This window comes from Dipodomys merriami, unplaced genomic scaffold (genome assembly GCF_024711535.1).
Source record: "Dipodomys merriami isolate MVZ:Mamm:240054 unplaced genomic scaffold, mDipMer1.0.p SCAF_21, whole genome shotgun sequence".
Taxonomy (NCBI): Eukaryota; Metazoa; Chordata; class Mammalia; order Rodentia; family Heteromyidae; genus Dipodomys; species Dipodomys merriami.
Genome location: NW_027203493.1, coordinates 25440775 through 25465685, shown reverse-complemented (window position 1 = coordinate 25465685; position 24911 = coordinate 25440775). Strand labels below are relative to the sequence as shown.

The 24911-nt window shown below is 35.7% G+C and overlaps 1 protein-coding gene across 2 annotated transcripts in view; it reads left to right on the top strand.

Moving 5' to 3' along the window:
- Ano5 (anoctamin 5) overlaps window positions 1–22216 on the top strand; it is a 51347-nt gene extending 29131 nt beyond the window's left edge. For both annotated transcript variants that reach the window (XM_070032719.1, XM_070032718.1), the window contains 14 exons: window positions 119–228; window positions 1779–1913; window positions 2234–2339; window positions 2446–2506; window positions 3712–3863; window positions 6203–6277; window positions 7880–8102; window positions 9710–9879; window positions 11172–11269; window positions 12686–12816; window positions 13587–13792; window positions 16964–17145; window positions 19318–19423; window positions 19869–22216. In XM_070032719.1, the coding sequence (XP_069888820.1) occupies window positions 119–228; window positions 1779–1913; window positions 2234–2339; window positions 2446–2506; window positions 3712–3863; window positions 6203–6277; window positions 7880–8102; window positions 9710–9879; window positions 11172–11269; window positions 12686–12816; window positions 13587–13792; window positions 16964–17145; window positions 19318–19423; window positions 19869–20090 (1977 nt within the window). In that variant the 3' untranslated portion in view covers window positions 20091–22216. The remainder of the gene's footprint in view (window positions 1–118; window positions 229–1778; window positions 1914–2233; window positions 2340–2445; window positions 2507–3711; window positions 3864–6202; window positions 6278–7879; window positions 8103–9709; window positions 9880–11171; window positions 11270–12685; window positions 12817–13586; window positions 13793–16963; window positions 17146–19317; window positions 19424–19868) is intronic.
- The last annotated feature ends 2695 nt before the right edge of the window (window positions 22217–24911 follow it).

Genomic DNA, 24911 nt, shown 5'->3' with positions numbered 1-24911 from the left:
AGAATTAGCTTGTCCACTAACCTTTAAGAAAATAGCCTTAAAAAAAAAGAACATAGCCTTCATTTACTGAACACTTGTCTTTTGCCTTATCCTTTATTACTTTCTTGGATATGTATAGGGCCAATACTGGAATCCATCAGAAAATCGTTGCAATGAAAGGTATATACTTCATAAGCACTGGGCTCGGTTTTCCCTTTTTTATAAGGAGCAACCTTTAGAGTTGATTAGGTAAGTTTCTTTTCCCAGGATCCCATCAGGTAAAACTTGATGCTGTGATTTTTATCACAATGAGAGAATATCTATTATTTTGATTACTAGTTTCACTCATTATATTTATGGCTTCTGTGTTTCATACCTGTATGATTTGTGAGGAATTCTATATCAAAGAAGAATGTACCTGCCAAACTTTGTCATGAATAATATGTAAAGCATCATGGTTAAGGTCTAGAAATTAGGCAGGCAAAATTCAAATCCAAATTCTGCCTCAAGAAATCTGTACAGATTTGGTTAAGTATTTAACAAGTATGAGCCTTCCCCATTAATTGGACATATTAATAGTACTTTCTTTTGATGTATTTGATAATTCATAATATAGCAAAGTACACTTTTGTTAAACTATGAGAGAAATTTTTGTAAAATGATAGAAAAGGATTTTTTATGAATTATAGCCTTCTCAAGAGATTTCGTGTTTTGTAAAGGCAGACATGTAGAGGGATGATAAAGAAATTCAGACAAGACTGAAAGAGCAGTAAAGACACTGTTAAAATTGTCTAGTAATAAGTAGTTGAAGATCTTATTCAAGGTACTGATTACAAGTAGATAGTACAGATTAGAAAACTATTCTTATGATTGAGTTTAATGGATGTAATATGTGACTGAAGATAGACAATAAAGGGAAACAGAATGACTTGAGATGTTTGAAAAGAGATTTAGATTGTAGATTACAATTTAATATTAAGTGTTTTCATAAAATTACAGAATATTTGGTTAGAACCCCAAATGGATTACATCTCTCTATCTAGGGCATGATGAAAAAGCTCACCAAATTGGAAAATTAGGAGGAGCATTAATAATAAGAGAAGGGGGTCTCAATAACTTAACTGATTGAGTTAAGCCAACTAGAACAAAATCTGGTTTTCTGAGGCAAAGAAAGAGTGTTTTCACATTCCTAAAAGGAAGATTTGGTTGAAAGGAAAAAAGATACACTTGTTTGTGAAACTTGAATGTTTGTACTAAGGATTCTGGATATTTCTTAATTCTCTGTGAAGTAAGAACTGAGTTGTATATTTTACGGAATTGCTATTAAGTAGTTACTTTTAGTCTGCAATTCTTCAAGTGTCCCTCAGATATCCAAACTTGAGGAAAGATGGAAATTTATGGAGTTGTCAGAATACCTTTTTTTTTTATTGAGGTATTTAGAAAATTCAGATTATGACCACAATTTTGATTTGTTGAATCAATGGCTAGCAATTGCACTAAAAAGTGTTGTAAAACACTTAAAATTTAGAAAATGTTAAAATTAGTTCCATTCGAGTGACTTCCTTATTTTATGTACTCGTTCTAATCATCCCTACACCTATATATTTACAGTATGCAATAAGCGTGGTCCTATGTTTTATATGTGGAAAGTAGCATTTAGAGAGTTGAGTAACTTTACCAAAATTATATGGCTAGAAAGCAATGATGCCCAAATGAGAAAACATGCCTGTCTGAATACAAAACCAGGCTCCCTGCGCTATAACATTCCTTCAGCCTCTATTTTTCATTCTTTTCCACAGGAATTATTTTGGAGAAAAAATTGGTATCTACTTTGTCTTTCTTGGATTTTACACAGAAATGCTATTCATTGCAGCTCTAGTTGGATTAGCTTGTTTTGTTTATGGCTTATTTTCAATGGAAGCTAACCAAAGCAGGTAAGTAACAAGTGAGTTGCTAAAAAATGAGATATAGCTTCATCTTATGCTATCTGAAACTCATGAATGCCAAGGCATTTGTCTAAAAATGTTTCCTTATGAAAGTAAGTGGTGGGTAACTCAGATAGCAACTATCCCTCATCCAGTGCTATAGAAAACTCTGTTTGTAATAATGAGCCCTAAGGAGTTTATTCCGTATGTATGAGTTGATCCAGAAAATGCTGCTTTATTGACACTTTGTCATATGCAGTTGTTCTATTAGAAATAGCTTGTTTTCTTTACACCATCACTTTTAACATGATTTCATGTTTTCTGGGTAGCACTGAAATCTGTGATCCTAACATTGGAGGGCAGATAATCATGTGTCCACTCTGTGATAAAATGTGTGATTATTGGAGACTGAATACCACCTGTTCAGCTTCGAAGGTAGGCCTAATGAATGCATGGCAGTATTATAACTTGAAATTTCTTGCCTTTTTTGTTGTTTTTTTTATACCAAATGATCTTTGTGATGTTGTTCTTCCCTTTACAGTTATCCCATTTATTTGATAATGAGTCAACAGTGTTTTTCGCAATATTCATGGGCATTTGGGGTGAGTACACAGTCCCAGAAGAAAGAGCTTCCTCCACACTACACATTGGATGTCTTGGTCATACAACATTTACAGATGGCATTTCTTACATATCAAAGGTGATGAGAGTGTTGTTTGTCATCACCAGTATATTGATAGAGTCGTGGCCCTGGGTTCTTTGGTTGAAAGGGCTGTAGGCATAAGGGATGTGTTCAATTATATGTTGAATATGTGAATAATCTGTATATGGATTTGATTTTTCTTGCGTTTCATTAGCATACAGTAATTGTGCAGAGAGTATTATTGTGTCTTTTTGTGTGTATATAGTGGTACTGGGGACTCATTAAACTCGAAGCCTTGAGCTCTTGCTTGGCTTTTGCACTCAAGGTTGGCACCCTATCACTTCAGCCACCCCTACACTTTCTGAATTATTTTTTATGTATTTAAAAGATGAACTCTTATATAGGCTCGATCTATAAGGCCCAAATCTGTTCTAGAACAGACCTGAATTGTTATTCTTACAGACTCATGTAAGCACAAGAAATCTAGAGAAATCACAGGGATACATTTGGTTTTATTATATTATCTCTTATCTTTCTTTATCTTTTTGATAGTTTTTTTATATGATTTACTTATGTAGTTTAAGGCTAGCCCTAAACTCATTATGCAGCCAAGTCTGTCCTCGGCCTCTTAAGTGCTGAGATTACAGTAGTGTGCCACTACTCCTGGCTCCCGTTTTTTTTGCTATTTTTACCATCATTAATTTCTCTCACACTTCATGTATGATAGCCATTTTTAGTTCTGTTTCAGAATTACAATCATTAAGACAGGAGAAGTACAACTGTTTAGTTGCACTAAAAGTTTTATCAATATGTATAAATATCTAGTCTATTATATACTCATAGTAACCAAGTGTTACTTTTGAATTTTGAATTTTGTCCATTTAATGCTAACAAAGCAACAAATACTAAATTACTACTTAATTTTACAAACTTTTGAAACTTTATTATCTCTACTAATTATGTGTCAACTCTATACAGACGTAAAGAAATGAATGCTAACAAAAACTGGTAATTCCATCATCAACCAGTTTCAGAATAGCTAACTCTAAAAACTGATCCAGCTTTCAACAAAAATGACAAAAGTGTGAGAAAAATCATTTTCTTAGTATGTTTATTTCTCCATCTCTTGATGATAATTTCTTTTGTGTACTTGTTCTTCTGCAGTCACATTATTTTTGGAGTTTTGGAAACAGCGACAGGCCAGACTAGAATATGAATGGGATCTGGTGGACTTCGAAGAGGAACAACAGCAGCTACAGCTGAGACCTGAATTTGAAGCCATGTGCAAACACAGGAAAATAAACCCCGTGACCAAGGTACACTGAGAGACTGAGATAGGCAGCTCAGTCAACACTGCTGTAGGCTGCCTCCAACATGTAAATTCTAAAATTTGCTTGTTTCTAATATGTGTACTTATATCCATACAATGTTTAAATATGTGACAATGTTTAAATATGTGACAATGTTTAAATACAAATAGAAAACTATGAGGAATTTGTGGATAGATCAATTAACCAACACTATTTCTTATTCACAATTAATTTTTATTCATAATCCTTTACCTTGCTGACACTAGATCATTTTAAAGCAAATCCAAAGCATCATAACATGAAGTAGGAGGTTCTAATACTAGGTGAGATAAAAGGAAATGGGAAAGCTATGTTCTCGGCTTTGTCTATTTTAGACACGAAAAAGTACTAAGTTAATATATAAAAATTAAAGTGGTTGTATTTATAGAGTGGACTTACAAATGAATGTTTTATTAGGCACCAGGTCTAATAAAAACCTTATTCTTCCAATAGGGTTATTATTTAATCATAATGAGAAAGTCTTTACCTCAATGCCTATAGGGGTAGGACTAGAAAGGAGTATAAATTTTAGCATCCTTGCATAGCAAACTGGCTATCTGTTCATGACTGAGTCATTTAATTTCTTGTACCTCATTTTATTCTGTTAAGCATAAAAGATATTTTCCCTCAATATACAGCATTTTGGTTACATATTCAATAACCACCTAGTAATCCATAATATCTCTTTTGTTTTATCTGCTGCTATTAAAAACCAAACACAGTCTTTTCTTGTTGTCAGTCATGGGCTTGAACTCAGGGCCTGGGTGTTGTCCCTGAGATCTTTGGCTCAAGGATAGAGTTTTACCACTTTGAGCCACAGTGCCACTTCCTGTTTTCTGGTGGTTAATTGGAGATAAGAGTCTCACAGACTTTCCTGCCTAGGCTGGCTTTGAACTGTGATCCTCAGGTTTCAGCCTTCTGAGTAGCTAGGATTACAGGTGTGAGCCACCAGTGCCAATTTCGAACACAATCTTTCTAGAAAAATATCCTCCCCTTCTTGGACACTATTGTACTATATGACTCAAAATTCTCAGTTTAAGCATACACTGATCATTTATTAGATTTTACATATTATTACAAAAATTTCAGCAAACGAATAATGTAGAAAAAGCACCTTAGAAACTATATCACTAGGGCTGGGAAGGTGGCTCAGTGGTAGAGTGCTTGCCATGCATGTATGAGGTCCAGATTCGATTCCTCAGCACCACATAAGCAGAAAAAGCCAGAAGTGATGCTATGGCTCAAGTGGTAGAGCTCTAGCCTTGAGCTGAAGAGCTGAGGGACAGCGCCCAGGCCCAGAATGCAGGCCCAATGACTGACAAAAAAAAAAAAAAGTACATCACTAATTCGGGTATTAGTTTGAAATTATGGAATAGAATTGGTGGAATAATGACATGGTGTTCATAAAGCAGAAGCAATCCTAGTGGTTTTGCCAAAAACTTTGGAGGTGGGGAGAAGGGAAGATGCATTCACTGTTTACCTTCAGAATTAGTTGAGTTTCACTGTCAACCATTCGCCTCTCTTGGCGATGATAGGTTTGAGATGCTCTTTGGTGTTTAAGCACCACTTTGGCCTCTGTGTTTGCAATACACACAGGTGTGAATATAAACATGGTTGCATACACATGAACTCAGTAAACACACACATACACATTCACAGATCCCTTAAAATGTGAAATCTTCTATTTTATAGAATTACTTGATTTACCTCTTTCCTGACCACCATTTTTAACTGTGTAGTAGCGTTCATTAGTAAAATCTAAATATCTTTTGATGAGTCTCAGAACATTAGCTGATATAATTAATATAATTATAGAATTGTAATTATATAATTAACATCTTCCATTAATAACTATAAAGATAATGGAAATGGAATGTGATCTGCTGACTTATGTGGAAGAATTGAGTTTGTCTCATAAATACAAAGGGCACATCTAATTTAGTATCATGTAGAACAATTAGAGAGCCACACTACTTATTTCAATACAATTTCAAACTCACTTTAGCAAGATTGGTCAAGATTTGACTTTCTTCTCTCTGTCAGGATATAAATAGCACTACACCTGCCAATCAGGAAACAATCATTGCACCCATTTTGTCTTTTACCATGTGGAGAATCATTTAGGAGGCCTAAGGTTTTTACTTAAGGGAAGGGGCCATTGCCAGAATGCAACTCTCCCTGTGATGTATAGGGAACTCTTCGTGGGAGGTTTCTTCTTTAACTGTGCCCTACTATTTTTGGTGCTTACAGTCCCAAATATGCAGACAGATTTTGATTTTTTTTCTGTTTTGTCTTCAATATTACAGGAAGTAGAGCCTCATATGCCACTGTACGCTCGAACCCCATGGTATATGTTATCAGGAGCCACAGTGACACTCTGGGTATGTCTTTAAAACTTCTTTTTATTTCCTTAGCAGGCAATCATGTAGATCATGTCAACAATTTTATCTATAATGGCTCTGGGATCTCATCTGCTCTTTTTACATTCACTACAACTCTTATACCAAGTAGACTTTAATTTACAACAATCTTCCATGATTGAATTTTGGGGAATGATCTAAGGGAAGAGAGGTGCTTTATCTTACAACCTGTTTTTGTCCATTTCACAACATTTCATGAAGTGATAACATGAAACAAGGATAGAACAACAAATTTATTCTGATTGCCGATTGTGGTTAGCTTTATAAATATAAACAATATAAATTTATCTTCACTTACTATATATGTACAAAATGAATAAGCAACTCAGCTAATGTACTTTCTTTTATTGCTAAATAAATACAATGCTCCATTTTTGTTTTTGTTTTCTTTTTATTTGTTTATTTGTTCAGTGCTGGAGTTTCAACATAGCTTCACACATGCTAGACAGCTACTCTACCCGCTGTGCTACACAGGCAGCATTTCTTTTTTTTACTTGAAGAATTTAGTTAATGTCTTTCATGGTGAATTTGTCAGTGTTTGTCCATGTTTTTTAGCTAATAGATTTCTCCATCACCATAATCTCCAAAGCCTCTTAACAACTGGCATTAACTTTAGGAAAATAAATGCTGTTAAATTTTCAGGAATTAATTGTGTAAATGATAAACAAATTGTTGGCTATTATTTAAATCTTCCATTTCACATGTACCATGTGGTATGGTATATCTTGTAGCATTTCTTGAAAAGATTGTTATTTTCAAACCTTAAAAGAATTAGCAACAATGTGTTTTCTTAGATCCATAACAACCTTGAAAAGAAACTGTGGAATAAAAAAAACGGGGATGATTTTAACTTTAGGATGATTTTAACTTTAGGATGATTTTGCAACCAGGAAATACATAAAAATTATGCAGATTTTATATATAACTAGAATATGACAGCAAATTTGTGTGGCAATGAGCAGGATATATATTGGGTTTTGTGGCTACATAATCCCAACTCATAATTGTCTTTAGTTTTCTATAAGGCTTTTAAGATGAAATGTGCACACACACACACACACACACACACACACACACACACACACACAATAAGGCTTTTAAGATGAAATGTGCACACACACACACACACACACACACACACACACACACACACACACACACACACACACACACACACACACACACACACACACACACACACACACACACACACACACACACACACACACACACACACACACACACACACACACACACACCTTTAGAGCCAGGTAATGAGAGAGAAGGCCTTGGACAGAATTTGGCCTTGTGACTCTTCTGCAAATTCCTACTAAAATATGAGCAATGAACATGTTTTCTTGCTGTATATTTATCCAGTTGTTAACCAAATGATTTTTCCTTAAGTCCTTTGTTTTCTTTCCTGCTGTGTGTGTAGGAGAGGCTGACTCAATTTACTTTCCATATGAGAGCCCTTAGATGTTGTAATGTTGTAATGCTTTAGATACATATACCTTTCGGACACACAGAGACCAGAGTGACTAATTCTTTTTCTCCCTTCCCCAGATGGCCCTGGTTCTCAGCAGTATGGTATCTGTGATTGTGTACCGCCTGTCACTCTTTGCTATATTTGCTACTTTCATGGAAAGTGAAGATTCTCTACAGCATGTCAAACGTTTCTTTACTCCCCAGCTAGCCACATCACTTACTGGATCATGCTTGAACTTCATAGTCATCATGATCTTGAATTTCTTTTATGAAAAGATATCTGCCTGGATTACAAAAATGGGTAAGCTGGTCAAATCGTTGTATAATCTGAAAATAAATCCCTACGAATGGCATAGCATCCATTTTGGTTCACTTTCCAGGGATTCCATTTGCTAAGGGCATATTTGAAGGCTGCTTTGTTCTACAGGTAAACCCGGCCCTGGCCTCTCAAAATCCCCTGAGAACTACACTTAGGCCTGCCACACAGGAAGCAGGAATAACTGATAGAAGGAATTAAGACTTGTCAGATGATTTTGAGTATTTTCGTCCTAAACCTCCCTTGATGGAATCCTGAGCAAACTTCTCACTATACTAAACACACAGACAAACTGTTCATGTATATACAGTTCCTAGAAGGCATTTCGTTTCTGAAACTATCATGAGAAAATAAGAAAATAAGCTCCTCCTAAATAAATCTAAAATTGAATATCTTGCTCTTCAGTGAGCATCCTTTACAATCTGCATGCTTGTCTTGTTATAGTATTCTGCCTTCCCCTAAGGGAACTGACGTGGTCACAGGTGTAGTGAAACACTGGATCAAAGAGTACAGGGCACAGTTGCTTCTGTTCTTGTCAGAGACTCAGTCCAAGGCCCCTCTCCTGGAAGTGCTCATCCTAGAATCTCACAACCTATTTGTCAACCTCAGTCTTTATACTGATACCATGTGCCATGGGCAAAAAAGCTCTGGAATAAACACTGCCAGGTAACTTTCCTTACACACTGTCTTCACATTTTGAGTTCTCGCTCAATTTTACTTCTTTCCTGTGCTATTATTAAGAAAAGAAACTGTGTTTAAAAGCAACTGAAACGTCACAGTTTTCTTCAAGTGAGAAAAATCACTGGAGTTCAGATTATGTATATTTTAGGAGGAATGCCACTGAAGTTCACTTGAGGATCAGTCTATGTCTTTGATTTGCTATTTCAATATTTCCAAAAGTAACATGGATTTTATTGGATCAGCTATGCTATTGGGAGATTATCAGCCCAGAAAAACGTGTTCCCTTACTGCATTGTGCTTCACAGTGCCCTTATGGACATAAAGAGAATTTGTATCTAATCCCTGGGATTGATTAAATGACAAATAATAATCATATATTTTAAATCAAGGAAAGGGAAAATGCATACTATTTCTGCCAGTATTTGTCATCACATTATTTTCAAAGATAACATAACTTTTAATTCATGAGAGGGGAATGCAGCTAAGTTGGAAATCACCTCAATTCTTGATGTATGCTTATCTTGTATAAAGCTGATTGAAAACGCATAAAGGAGAATAAATATGTTTATGGGGTGTTATTGGGATGATCAATCAAAAGGTTCTTCAGTCCTCTAGAGATTTGAGTTGCGAATGCTGTCTGTGGCAGGGTAAGCCCCTACCCCAAAGAAGTAATCTACCTTCTAAATGTGATAATGTCTGATTCTTAAGCTTTTCCAGTGATTAACAGTAACACAGAATGTCTTAAGAGCATGCCTATATATAAATCCAGTTATTCAATATTGTTCTGTATGGCAGAGTAGGAACATTTCTATGAATTTTCAAAATGATATGATCAGATTTCCACTTTTGCTACAAAAGCACCAGATTTTTTAAAAAATGCATTAAAATGTGATTTTTTTTTTACTTATCAGAAATTCCTCGAACTTACCAGGAGTATGAGAGCAGCCTTACCTTGAAAATGTTCCTGTTTCAGTTTGTAAATTATTACTCGTCCTGCTTCTATGTTGCTTTCTTTAAAGGAAAGCTTGTGGGCTATCCTGGAAAATACACATACATGTTTAACGAGTGGAGAAGTGAGGAGGTAAGAATTCTTTTGAGATTTGAAGACTATGGCTTTAGTATCTCAGTGTTAACTAGGATGTTAATGGCACTAACTCAGATGTTATCAACTTAAATAAAAACCTACCTGTAATCAAACCTACTGACTGGTCCACACATGAGACGTGTTGTCTGTTAGACTTATGCAACAGAAACAGACTTTCCATCTGTTTCTTTGGGTCAAGAATCTATTATATTGTTAATGAATGCAAGCATTGAGAAGGCTTAGCAGAGTGAAAGGAATGGAGGGGACAAATCAGATTAAAATATAATCTATGCCCATGTGAAATATCATTGAGAAAACTTTTTGCACATATAATATACACTAAAAAGTGAGAGACAGGTTCTGTTTTACCTTGGGGGGGGGGGTGATGAATTCCAGCAGGAGGAGACAGGACCAAGGAAGATGGGGATTGTGGTCAAAATACTTTATAAACATGGATGAAAATAGAATAATGAAACCTGTTGAAACTGCTCTCAGAAGAAGGGACTGTATTGAGGGAGAGTAGAGACTGGGGTTACATTGTATTCATACTTGAAAATATCACAATAATGTCACCTTGTACAAAAATATATATGAATAAAAATGTTAATATAAAGACTACATAGATACTATACTTTTATTATAAAATATGTACTATGCAATAAGTAAGGTATTTTTTTTGGGGGGTCCGGGCATGGGGCCTGAACTCTGGGCCTGGGCGCTGTCCCTCAGTTCTTCAGCTCAAGGCTAGCACTCTACCACTTGAGCCACAGCACCACTTCTGGCTTTTTTCTTTTCGCTTATGTGGTGCTGAGGAATCGAACCCAGGGCCTCTGGCATGCAAGGCAAGCGCTCTACCACTGAGCCAACTTCCCAGCCCCAAGTAAGGTATTTATTATAGAAAGCTTCCTTCAGAGGATTAGTGATAATGTTCTGGGGAAGAGGTTCCATGTGGACTATAGAGCGAGAGAGATCATTGGTTTCCAAACTTGTCTATACACCCAAATCAAGGGGAGAATAAACCAACATCCAACCCTAACCTGGATGTCAAGATCCAAGGTGTTCTAAGAACAAGAACCAAAAATGGATGCTTTTTTTACACTGATACACCAAGTATAACTTTCCTGGTGTCTCAGAAAGCATGAAAGTAAATACCTGTTTATTGCTATGACATATTTTCCAACTTTGTATTATACAACCTCAAAACTATAATCTCTGATTTAGAGTTTTAATTGCAAAATTTTATTTCATCATTTGCTTTTATTTTTCTCCTTTTTGTTCTGTCCAACTAGTGTGATCCTGGTGGCTGTCTAGTAGAATTGACCACACAGTTGACCATCATAATGATTGGGAGACAGGTGTTTGGAAACATTAATGAAGCCATTTACCCGTACGTATGACTTAGACAAGTTTAAGTAACTGAGAAAATGCCTCTAGAACTAGATGGATTTTTTTTCATTATTATGGTGTCTTTGTTAGAAAATGTTTAACCCAACAAAAGGAAAGCATGTCTTAAAGTAATCTAGGTCTTCATTTTATTTACTTATTTAATTCCTTAGCTACCAAAATCTTCTCAAATCTCATTTCCAAATGACAAACAATTTAACAACAGAGTGAAGAGACTGATTGTAGAATGGAATGAAATGTTTTCCAGCTAGTCATCTTATGGAGATTTTTTTTTTCTTTTTTATCAGTCATGGGGCTTGAACTCTGGGCCTGTTCGTTGTCCCTCAGCTATTGAGCTCAAGGCTAGCGCTCTACCATTTGAGCCATCGTACCACTTATGGTTTTCTTAGTGGTTTATTGGAGACAAGAGTCTCACAGACTTTCCTGCCTGGGCTCGCTTTGAATCATGATCCTCAGATCTCAGCCTCCTGAGTAGCTAGGATTACTGGCATGAGCCACCAGTGCCTGGCTGGAGATTTTTTTTTAATGTTTAAAGAACTCAAACAATTAAAACCAAGGGTAGCCATAGAAGCTTGTAATTGTATCTTCTCATAAAGCCAGAGGCAGAAGGATGGTGGCTTTCTACAATAGCAACTTTCAAATGATCGCTGAGTAAATAAGCAAATAGATTACTCTGAACAGAGTGAGAATTATTTTGCTTTGAACTCAAGGCCTTATGCTGGCCTTGGAAGGCACTCTGCTACTTGGTCTACACCTCCATCTCATTTTTATTTTATTATTTTTTGAATGTCTCATATTTATTCATGGGCCGGAATAGACTTTGTTCCTCCTATTTGTACTTCTAGTATAGCTGGCTTTACAGTTATGGTTGAGATGGTGGTTTCAAAAACTGTCTATATGGGTTGGGAAGGTGGCTCAGTACTGGTAGAGTGCTTGTCTCACATGCATGAGGCCCTGGGTTCCTTAGCACCACGTAAACAGAAAGAGCCAGAAGTGGCGCTGTGGCTCAGTAGCAGAGCGCTAGCCTTGAGCTGAAGAGCTGAGGGACAGCGCCCAGGCCCAGAGTTCAAGCCCCATGACTGGCAAAAACAAATACAAAAAAAACCCCAAACCTATCTACCAGGCTAGCCTTATACTACAATTGTCACCATTTTTTCCTCCTGAGTAGCTAGGATAACGGGAATAAGCCGCAATATGAGGCTTATCTTGTTTTATTAATCTTCCTAAAGAAACTCTTGATCTCCACATGTGGTAAAAGGAACATGAGACTTTGATTTGGTGTCATGCATCTCTTTGCTCTGAAGCCTTAAGTTGTTTAAACTCCTTTTCTGCCATTAATACACTGGGTCTCTGATCTCTGTAGCACTGTTTCACATAGTTAGTTTTATTTTTCCAACAGCTTGGCTTTTAATTGGTGGAGGCGTCGAAAAGCTAGGACCAACTCTGAGAAACTGTACAGTCGCTGGGAGCAGGATCATGACCTCCAAACTTTTGGACATCTTGGGTTATTTTATGAGTACTTGGAAACAGGTAATTTCCAACCACTGGTCTGAAACATATGATCAATCTGAACACAGTAAAGGATTTCTAAAGCTCTGACCTTAGAAAATACCTTATTCCACAACCTTTGATTTTCTTTGCATACAGAGAGAGAGAAGAAGAGAGAGAAAGAGAGCCATTTGAAGTGTGAAAATGAATCAGTCTTCGAATAGCGTAGATTGTGAAGATAGAAAAATGTAGTCAGGGCTGGGAAAGTGGCTCAGTGGTAGAGCGCTTGCCTTGTATGCCTGAGGCCCTGTGTTCGATTCCCCAGCACCACATAAGCAAAAAGAAAAAAGCCGGAAGTGGCGCTGTGGCTCAAGTGGTAGAGCGCTAGCCTTGAGCTGAAGAGCTAAGGGACAGTGCCCAGGCCCAGGGTTGAGGCCCCACGACCGGACCCAAAAAATATTTTTAAAAAGAAAGCGAGAAATGTAGTCAGCATGAAACAAATGTACATACCAATACAAATGTAGTCACACAAAAAAAACTAAATTTAGCACCTAAAGAAAGAATAGTTTATTTTTTTCTTTGAAGAAGCAATCTCCAAAGGCATACACAAAAATAGCTGAGGCATAATTACATATCTAGCAGAGAAATAAATTTCTCTTCCTCTTTTGGTGAGGAGGACATGGATCAGAAGACAAGAGAAGTAGATTTGGGCGAGCATAGCTAGATGTCCTTCCAATGCAGAATCAAGGGAAGGTGGTCAGAATGGCTGCCCCTCCTCCATCCAGTGGCGCCTTGGTTTTGTCTCTCTACAGTTATCCAGTTTGGATTCGTCACACTGTTTGTGGCCTCTTTTCCTTTGGCTCCTCTCCTTGCCCTCATAAACAACATTGTAGAGATCCGAGTGGACGCCTGGAAGCTTACGACTCAGTACAGGAGACCAGTCGCTGCCAAAGCTCACAGCATCGGTGTCTGGCAAGACATTCTTCATGCAATGGCTGTGCTTTCTGTTGCAACCAATGTGAGTAAACCCACTGCTGTGGACCGACTTGTCATCTTGTGTTTTCCAGGGGATGGGAATCATATGAAAAAGGCTTCTCTCAAGTGTATGCATACAGATTTCATCACTTAATAGTCCAGTCGCTTACATTCACCAACTAATAGATAAATCTATGACTGCCCACTTTTACAAACAGAAATATGTGAAATCATTCATTACAGTTCTATGACTGTCACATAGGAGAGAGGTAGAAAATAAGTGATTGATAAAAATGTTGAACTAGCTGATGATTGGCTCTCTATAAATGTGTAATCTACATTTACTTAGGTATATAGAACATTTTTTTGCATTTTTAATTTTGTCGGTCATGGGACTTAGACGAAGGGCCTGGGCACTGTCCCTAAGCTTTTGTGTTCATGGCTGCCACTTTACCACTTTAAGCCACAGCTCTATTGCCAGGTTTTCTTGTGATTAACTGGAAATAGACTTTCCTGCCCAGGCTGGCTTTGAACCACAATCCTCAGATCTCAGGTTCCTGAGTAGATAGGATTACAGGTGTAAGCTACCAGTGCCTTGCTTAGAACATTAATTTTAAATGATGTGAATATATAATTCCCAGAAAAGGAACTTTACATTTATTTAATTTATTTTTATTTACTTTATATTCACTTAAATTTTTAATTAAGGCTCTAACATTATCAGAAAAGAAAAAATCTAACCCCTCAACATTGTCTATTAGCACTTCTCATAAGTTTCATGGAACCAACCAAGATGCCCCTCGGTACATGAATGGATCAAGAAAATGTAGCATGTATATACAATGGAATTCTATGCCTCCATCAGAAAGGATGATACCACCCCATTTGTTAGGAAATGGAAAGACTTGGAAAAAAATAAATTAAGTAAAGTAAGCCAGGCCTAAAGAAACATAGGTCCCATGGTTTCCTTTACCTGCAATAACTCTTACATGTCTAGGACAAGCAGAAAAGGTCAAAAGCTATGTATATATGACCAGATAAGATGATACTAAGCAAAATGAACCACAAGATAGGGACACAGAGATTTCATCTTTCTTGCTGTTGTTTTTAAGGTACTTACAACTGTACTATATGATTTTTTTTGTTTCTTTGGTATGTGCTTCCCCTATGGTATAAACCCTGTTTTCACTATATTTGAGTCCAGTTCCTTGCATCTTGTATTTACATGTCTCTAATTTGGGGAGGGGAAGGAAAATAACAAAATGCTGAAATAAGGATACATGATGACCCATTGTAACAGTGAGATGTACAAGACACTGGAAAACGAACTTTACAACTTGGCTGGGGGAGGTAGGAAGGGAAGGGCTAGTAGGGGAAAAACAAAGGAGGGGGTAGCAATGCTCTGTACCTTACTCGTGTAACTGTAAACTCTCTCTACAGTATCTTTACAATAAAACATATATTATTAAAAAAGAAGAAACATAATTGAAATAATAGTCATTTTAATTAACATGAGAACTGATAGGTATGAGCTGAAATAGTAGTTACAGAAAAACCAAAAACTGTTAAATGCTTTTACTATTTAAAGGAAGACTGGAAAAATACAAACAGAGCATATAGCTTAAGACATGTTACAAAGTACTTTTTAAAAGGAGGAGAGAGAGAAGAAATTATAATCATAAATAAATTAGAAAATAAACAATAAGACAATTTCTAGGCAAGTCAGCAGTTAATTTGTGAAAAAGATATAAAAAAAGTTTACACTTGAAAAAAATATGGGAGACTACTTTGGAGATATTTAATTTCTTGAAATAGTTTTTAAATAAAATAAAGCAGTCATACTTATTCAGTGAGTAATAAAAACCGTGAATGAACTAGGAGGTACAGAAGTAATCATTGAGGCTTAAAAAAAAATCTGTCAGCAAAACCTAGATGTCAGAGCCAAATGTTTTTTTTTTCTTTTTTTTTTTTAATTTATTTTATTTTATTTGAGAACATACTGTACAGAGGGGTTACAATTACATGGGCAGGATAATGCATACATTTCTTACCAAGCATTGCAGCCTCCTCCTTTGTTTACCCTTCACCTCCCTTCCCAGCCTCCCCCCTCTCCCCCACCCAATCATACCCCCCTCCCCCCCACACACCGACATTGTAAAGCTTGCTTTGACATGACATTTTGTAATTCTCCTTGTTGCAACAGGTCCACCTGAATCCTTAAACGACTTGTTTGTCCCCATCTCCTCCACATGTTATACTGACATCAAATAAAGTGAAAGCGGGGGTTCAGAGCCAAATGTTTTTAAACTGATTGAACTAACCTAAAAGATATGTTACTTATATGTTTTGGAGCTTAGGACAGAATACAAAATAACATCTCATGAATCATATTCTGAAATTGATTGTACTAAACGTAACCATAAGAGGTTATTAGTACATAGTCTTCTGTGTGCCATTCCCTACTCTTCTACCTCCTGTAACATACTCCTACAAGTTCTCTCTCTATCTCTATCTTTTTCTCCCCCCGCCTCTCTCTCTCTCTCTCTCCCCCCCGTCACACACACACACACACACACACACACACACACACACACACACACACACACACACACACACACACACACACACACACACACACACACACATCTTAGCTTTTGGAATTTTTGTCAAAAATATTTCGTTAAGAACAACAGAGCTGTGCTATGAAACTATCAAAAAAGTAAGAAGTAGAAGGCAAGACATAGGGGAAAGAGCCATACATGGAGGATCAGGTTTCAATTTAGCTACTTTGTGGCTATAAACATTTGGAATCTTAATTCCACATTATTTATCAACCAGTTTGTGATTTAGACCAAAAGAAACATCCTGTTATGGTCTGTAATAGTTTTTTATCATTTTGTTTTTATATGACCCATGGGCTTGAGAGACAACATGTATTACACATTTTAAAAATGATTTTTATTACCATATGTTAATTTTCTGTGGTGATGGTTTTGTTGTGCTGTTTTCATACATATATATAATGCACTTCAATTGTCTTCACTCCTTTTGTTAGTCTTTCTTATTCTCACCTCCAAGTTCCCATTTGTTTAAATTTCTTACAAAACCTCTTGAATATTTGTATGTCCTTTATGTATGTATGTACAATGCACTTCATACATCTGACAATTTTGAAGCAAGGTTAACTGTTATCTGTCTTTTGCTTTTCTTTCAGGCTTTTATTGTTGCATTTACATCGGACATCATTCCTCGTTTAGTTTACTATTATGCCTACTCTCAGAACACCACACAGCCTTTGAGTGGCTATGTCAACAACAGCCTGTCAATATTTCTGATAGCTGACTTTCCAAACCACAGTATGCCTTTGGATAATAATCGTGACTTCACCACTTGCAGGTTTCTTTTTGCCTATGTTTCAAACTTTCCTTTTAAATGTTTTTTAATGATCAATTTTATATCTATTTTAATCAAATTTCATATCTTTATAGTGTAAATTATTTACTTGAGGCAACAGAAATCTTGGATAAATAATTTGCATCATTACTTTATGCCTTTTATGATTCTTATTTTTAAAGGTTGCATGTGCAAAAGTAAGAAATCATATTGAGTGTAAATTGCTGCTTATTTCTTATGGTTTTCAAGCAGATGGCTCGCCAACAAATGTCCCTTGGTTTCAAGTTGTGTCATCTATCCATCACACAGCCAGATTATATTCATATGCACTTAATTTACCTAGATTTGGTCGTGTATACTCAAAGAGATTGAATGAGAAGGGGGAATAACAATGTTATAATGGAATCCCTTTAAATAATACCATTCTCTTTCAGTGGGGGTTTTTTCTGTGTAGGGAATGTGAAAGAAGATATGTGAACCACTCTGTCCACATTCAATGTATCATATACTGTGAGCATATTTGTAGTGTAGAACTTAAAGATGGGTAAGTCATAGATAGATAGGTTGAACCATGATAGAAAGATCAATCATAGGTATGTAGATATAGATAGATAGATAGATAGATAGATAGATAGATAGATAGATAGATAGATAGATAGATAGATCTTAACCTTAACTTAAAGTTTTAACTTATTTCTTTTGGGGGGATTCTTTTATTATCTTTCTTTTTTTTAATAAGATTTTTTTATTGTGAAAATACTGTACAGAGGGGTTACAGTTACATGAGCCAGGTAATGAGTTCACATCTTATCAAGCACTGTTGCCTGCTCCTTTGTTTTTCCCCTACCATCCCTTCCCTCCCATCTTTACAATTACACTTCCACCCCCGGCCTAAATTGTAAAGTTCCTTTTTCGACAAAGCGTCTTGTACATCTCATTGTTGCAATGGGTCAACCTGTATCCCTATTTAAACAATTTCTTTTTTCCCTTCCCCGCCCCATCTTTTGGGGATTCTTACAAAGAGAAAAATATTGTGATATAGGAAGACAAAACCATTGTTATATTACATTATTGGATATAGAATAATCTTAGCATATTTTTAAGAATGCAAGTACAACTATCATATTTCTTTTTCATAATCTTGTTTATCATTTATAAGTAGTTGTTCAAAGGGGTTTCAGTTCAACATATTAGTTTGTGAATACAATGCAACTCATTCAGTGTCACCTCTTCCATGATTCCTCTTTATCTCTTCCAATTTCACCCATTCCCTCAATTTACCTGATTTCATTGTCATATGTACATTTAATGTTATGACTACCCTTAATTTTATTTTATTTTTTTGGGGGGGGGTCCGGTCATGGGGCCTGAACTCTGGGCCTGGGCACTGTCTCTCAGCTCTTCAGCTCAAGGCTAGCGCTCTACCACTTGAGCCACAGCACCACTTCCAGCTTTTTTCTTTTTGCTTATGTGGTGCTGGGGAATCGAACCCAGGGCCTCAGGCATGCAAGGCAAGCGCTCTACCACTGAGCCACCTTCCCAGCCCCCACCCTTAATTTTAAACTACTATCAGAATTCTTAAGATCATCACTTTCTAGGACTAAGGTTTTGAAAGATAGAAGGATCTAATTACTTTAAATAGCATAGAATGAGATTTTTTTTAAAAAAAATGTTGAGAATGAACAAATGTAAGAAAGGCAGTATGAAAAAGGGAGAATGCAGTGTCGGCATATCCAAGAGGAAATAGAGTTTCAAAAAATAGAAATGGTGAACCACATCAAGTCCTATTAGTAACACAGGAAGAGGATGCTCCTTATTTAATAAAAGAATACAATTGATGTTGGTCAGAGAATGGTGGAACTAAGTGTGTGGAAGGTTAGGAAGAGAGGAAGAGGGAATGGCAAAGTTGGTTAACTCACTTGAGAAGCTTGTTTTAAAGGATAAGAGAGACATTTTACTAGTTTATGTTCTGTGAGAGATAAACTGCAGGGAAGTAACATATGTCTGTGCTTTTATATAATAAAATGTTTTAAGTTATCAATTACCTTCCAATGATCTAATTTTGTTGTTAGTGAAAAGCAAGGAGAAAGGTGAGGTTAAGGAGAAAATAAAGAATTGATGACAGGTCTCTACTCGAAGTTATAGTTAATTATTCCATTTGTTTCCCATTTCCAGGTATAGAGATTACAGGAATCCTCCTGATCATGAACATAAATATGCTCATAGTATGCAGTTTTGGCATGTCCTTGCTGCCAAGATGACCTTCATCATCGTTATGGAAGTAAGTACTCTTCACGTGCATTCCAAGTCCTCTCCTCTACCTTTAGGCAGAGATTTCTAAATGATCTGTTTAGCAGAAAGTTAGTATTATGTCTTTGTATATATGTATACATACTTATGTATGTGTGTATACATATATACAAATATGTGTATGTTGTGTATGTTTGGGTTTCTGTTATCCTTTACAAATCTATTATTAGATTTTTCAAATGGGAGCAGGGATGAAGAATGTATTTAGTAACCATGTTCCATCAGAATTATTGAACTATATTTTAATTACATATTAAAAAGCGAGATGTGTATGAAAACTGTAGGTCTGGAATTATATATCTACTTGATTGCTATTAGATATCTGTGGTCAAACACAGCTTATCAAAATGAGAAAACAATTTATAAGGATTTCTTATTCTAACTGTGTCTCTACTTTTCCTTTACATTTTCTCTAGCACATTGCATTTCTAGTTAAATTTTTGTTGGCCTGGATGATACCTGATGTACCAAAAGATGTTGTAGAGAAAATCAAACAAGAAAAGTTAATGACTGTCAAGATTCTACATGACTTTGAGCTCAACAAATTGAAAGAGAACTGGGCACTTAATCATAATATATATGCCAAGCATGTCATGATGGAGGAGAGCAAAGTCCAGCTGGCTAAATCAACCATCTAACCAGCAGAGTGAGCAAGCAGAGGCTTGCTAGTGTCCTATATCTGTATTCTCTGGGTTTAGGGCTAGAGGCCAGAAGCCATGTATGTAATTTACCTGTTCTGTTCTTTTTTTACTCGAAGAATTTTATATGCCTTTATAGAGGCCAATTTTGTGATGCTGAAAGAGTACCGCTTGTGTACATCATCTTCTGGGCCCTCCCCAGGTATTGCTTTCTGGGATCCTGTGAATGATAGTCAGAAGTGCATGTGGAATTGGAGCCTGGGAAATCATGTTGCAGTTTAGAATGAACCCAGGCCTTGAGTATTCCCTTCCCTTTCCAGTGCATCTGTACATTAGTGTGTTCTTCTGTGGAGTGACATATCTCTTTCCCATCAAGATTTGAAAGAGAGAGAGAGAGAGAGGGGGAGGGAGTAAGGGAGTGATGGGCCTATGGAGTCATGTGATGCTGCCATTTAAAAATGTATAAATGGAAAACCAAAATCAGATGATGTAAGGAGACTTGTGTATTAAAGAATATTGGGTAAATAATAAACCAGGAGTCTGTTCCTAGAGTTGTCTGGTATAAGCAAAGCTACAGTAGAAGTTCAGATCAACCTTCCAGAAGTCAACTTTTTCAAGAGACTAAATGAGAGTCAATAAATGATAAACAAGTTAACATTTTGTTGGTAGTAGTTAAGACTGTGGATCGTCTTATCTGACAGCAGCAATAATGAAGGTATTAAGTAACTTTAAGCTTTCAGGTAAATTAAAGTTATAGAGAAGTAAATACATTTTCTTAGTTGTTAAAGAAGGCAAGACAGTGATCATAATTAATTTATTTTAATCTATAAAATTATTGAACTTAAAAAAATCACTTTTCTGGAATGTCTATTTTGTATCATGAAGCATTTTTGAGCATTAGCTTTTGTATAAATTAGGTACAGATTGTTTATGAAATGTGATCTCTTTGTTTTAATGCAACTTTCAAACTTTTTCATAAGTTTACCTCCTTTTTTATTGATGTATCTATCACTTTCCAAAATATTCAGTGCCTTGTGGTGTATGCCTTTGACACCTGAGAAATGGTATTGTCTGTTCATTTGACATGATGTAACATTTTTAATGTAAGCTTGCCTTAGAGAAACTGCCAGTGTAATAAGAGCCAGAAATTAACACCCAAAGATAATCAGCAAAGGAATAATAATGTGGTAGACCTGATAATATAGTGGAAAATACATCTAATTATTAATTCCAAATTTAGCACCTTATCCATGAACACAAATTCTCATTTTTTGATCACTTAGCAAAATATTTATATAGAAGTAACATAGGTATGTCTGCATTACATGTTATCAATACAGTGAGAAATGCAACCCAGTTATAGTAATCTTTGAATATTTAGTTACAAATTACTATTCAGTTTCAAAGGAGCAGGGATTTTTATCATCATACACATGCAAAGAAAGTTCATAATGTATCATCATCTATGTTAGTAAATTCTTACAGCATTGACAATACTAAATGTAAAACAGATGGTATTAAATACCATTTAATTAAATATAAATTAAAGCAATTAGGGCCAGGGATTATGAATTTTAGAGTACCTTGAGACAGTTACCCCAGTAATGGCAGTATTAGTTTGTCATCCACTGGGTAGACTGTATGAATATATTTGAGTAATTTGAAATAATCTTGTAATTCAAAGGTATTTCCTATATGGTAGAGATATACTTTTGCTTAGGAAAACTGTAATTACCATGAAATATCTGCGCTTCTGTTGTGTATGGAGAATAGCAGAAGAAATTTAATTGAGGGATACTTTTCTTTTAAAACATAATTGAAATACTTTGTATTCACCTTACAATTTCTTACTGAGTACTTTCTCCTTGCTTCATAGATTTTTACAATGAAACACTGGTATCATATCCCTCAAGGTTTACTAGATTTGTCTCATCCATATACACCCACTGATTATGAAGGAAGGACCAAGTTAAGAGCATCTGACCAACTGAAATAAGTTAGCATTTATTTACAAACATGGCAGTTGTTTTTATCTTCCATTTAAGTACATGATTATTGTTTCCAGGGACATCCCAGGAAATATTTGAGATGTTACATAAAATAAAAATGTTAAGTACCCAAACACATACAGCTCTTTCCAAATGTCCTCAGTAATTCCTGCCTTCAACAGTCTTTCTTTGCATCCAAGAAGCTCAGTTGTAGATGTATTTTAGAGGGAATGTCCTAATTAAATGAAAGGCTGTTTGACAGTAACTTCATCTTATGACTCCTGAATTGGATGTTCTTCCTTCAGAAAAACCATTAAGTTAGTGGTCAAAGAAGAGGATGAGGAAAAGGAAACAGACAGAGGAGGAAGGAAAAAAGTCTGTTTTTAAACCTGTGGTTGGTGTCATTGAGAGGCAGAGGTATTATGTGGAGGAGTGGCAGGAAAGGCAGGTCTCCTCCAAGTGCCATCTAGTGACCCTGACAGAAACCAGAGAAACTTCCAGATGACAGTTACTATGTGCCAAAAGTAAAACTGATTCCACGGTAATTTTGTACTGTCAGACACTGTTGGTGGATTGATTCCTTTTCAGTGTGAGGAGTATACACTATTCATTTAAAAAGTGAGTTCAGTGTTCTTGATGCTCACACTTAAGTCAATAGTAGTTATTATGTAATTGAAGACAGTTATTCATGGAAACAGTATCATAATACTAGTATTGACCTAGCTGAGAAGTCTCCTTTTTTTAATTATTGTGTTCTTTTTCTAGACCCAATTTTTACTCTTAAGTTGTTCTGTGTAACATTATATAAAATTATGTAAAAATTGATGAGAATATTTAACAGTATATACAGTGTGATTTAATTTGTATGAGATACTTGCTTCTATTTCCCCTTTCTTATTACCAGTAACAATACCTAGATTTTATTCAGACTATTGTACTCCTGAACAATAGTACAAACTTATGTAAAAGACTTAAAGAACATTGTAAGCATACCACAAGACAAAAATGCTGGTAACTAGAGCCAGTAATCAGAGGAAACACAATAAGAAGTACTAGGTCCATCTCATAGTGAATTTGATTTTCTGCTTGAGGAAACTAGAGATTCCATGGGAAGAAACAATATGGAAACCAACACAGAGTTTAATCTTCCAATAGAGCCTTCTACAAAACATGCAAGGACTCAGAATGGTTGAAAGTAACAGTTTGGAATGCAAAGCTTCCTTGGAAACAGAAGTAACATAGATTTATACTCATATCAGATCGAGGTGTTTTATAACAATGAAAAGATGGCTTCAACATGAAAATATACATATAATTCTAAGAACATATTCATCTAGTAATATGTAGAAAATTATAAAAATATAGTACTAAAAGTAATATGAATTTACAATTTTAAATGTTTTTATTGTAAAAATAGTGTACAGAGGGGTTACAGTTTCATGAGTAAGGTAATAAGTACATTTCCTATCAAACATTGTTACTTCCTCCTTTGTTTTTCCCCTACCATCCCTTCTCTCCCTACCTCCCCAACTCCTCCCTCCCTCCCCCTCACAAGTTGTAAAGTTCCTTTTCAACATAGTGTCTTGTACATCTCATTGTTACAATGGGTTAACCTGTATCCCTATTTAAGCATTTTGTTTATGCCCTACCCCTCCCCAAATTAGAAAAATGTATATATAAGATACAGGGCACGGGGATCAAATACAGTGAAAACAGATTATACCATGGGGGAAGAACATACAAAAGAAACAAAAAAAATCACATAGTACATAATAAATACATTAAAAACCATAGCAAGAAAGAAAAAATAAATACTTGTCCCTGTCTTGGGGTTCATTTCGCTTACCATCATCTTATCTAGTTATAGCTTTTGACCTTTTCTGCTTGTTCTAGACATATAAGAGTTATTACAAATAAGGAAAACCATGGGATCTATGTTTCTTTGGGCCTGGCTTATTTCACTTAATATAATTTTTCCAAGATTTTCCATTTCCTAACAAATGGGATGATGTCATTTCTTCTGACGGAGTCATAGAATTCCATTGTATATATATACCACATTTTCTTGATTCAGTTATCTACTGGGGGGCATCTTATAGCAGCATTATTTACCACAGCTAAGATGTGGAATTTACAATTTTATTTTGGAGATGCTAACATGCTTGTAATGACTGGCAGTCAAAATTGGGGTAAGAAGGGCAATAAGGATACAGTAAATTTGAATAATGCAATGAATCAACCTGACTACTAATATTATATCTGATCATGGAAACATATAAATTCTTGTCAAGTGTTCCTGGAATTTTTTTAAGAGGACATGTCCTGAGCTATAAAACAAGACTGAAATCATTCATAACACATATCTTTGTTATTTTTGTTTGCTTTGAGACTTGATTTTGTCATATAGACCAGACTGACTTCCAACTCCAGACCTTTCTGCAACCTCTCATATATGAGCCATTATTCTCAGGTTCCATTCAGAATATTTTTTTTCTGAGTTAATTAAATTAGAAAAGAAATCAATTTTTCCAAACATTGAAAATACAGAAACACAATACTCAAAACACAAGAAGATACAGGAATGGATAGTAAGTTGTTATATGAAAAGCATAAATATGGGCTGGGATGTAGCTCAGTGGCAAAGCGCTTGCCTAGCAAGTGCAACGTCCTGGGTTCGATCCCCAGTACCAAAAAAAAAAAAAAAAAAAAAGACAAAAAAATATAGTTAAAAAAAAAAGGATTAACATTTCAAAGTTTGTAAGAAGCAACTAAATCATTGTTTTAAGAGAAATGTATGAAGACATTAATGAATATTTCTGAACGTACAAAGATT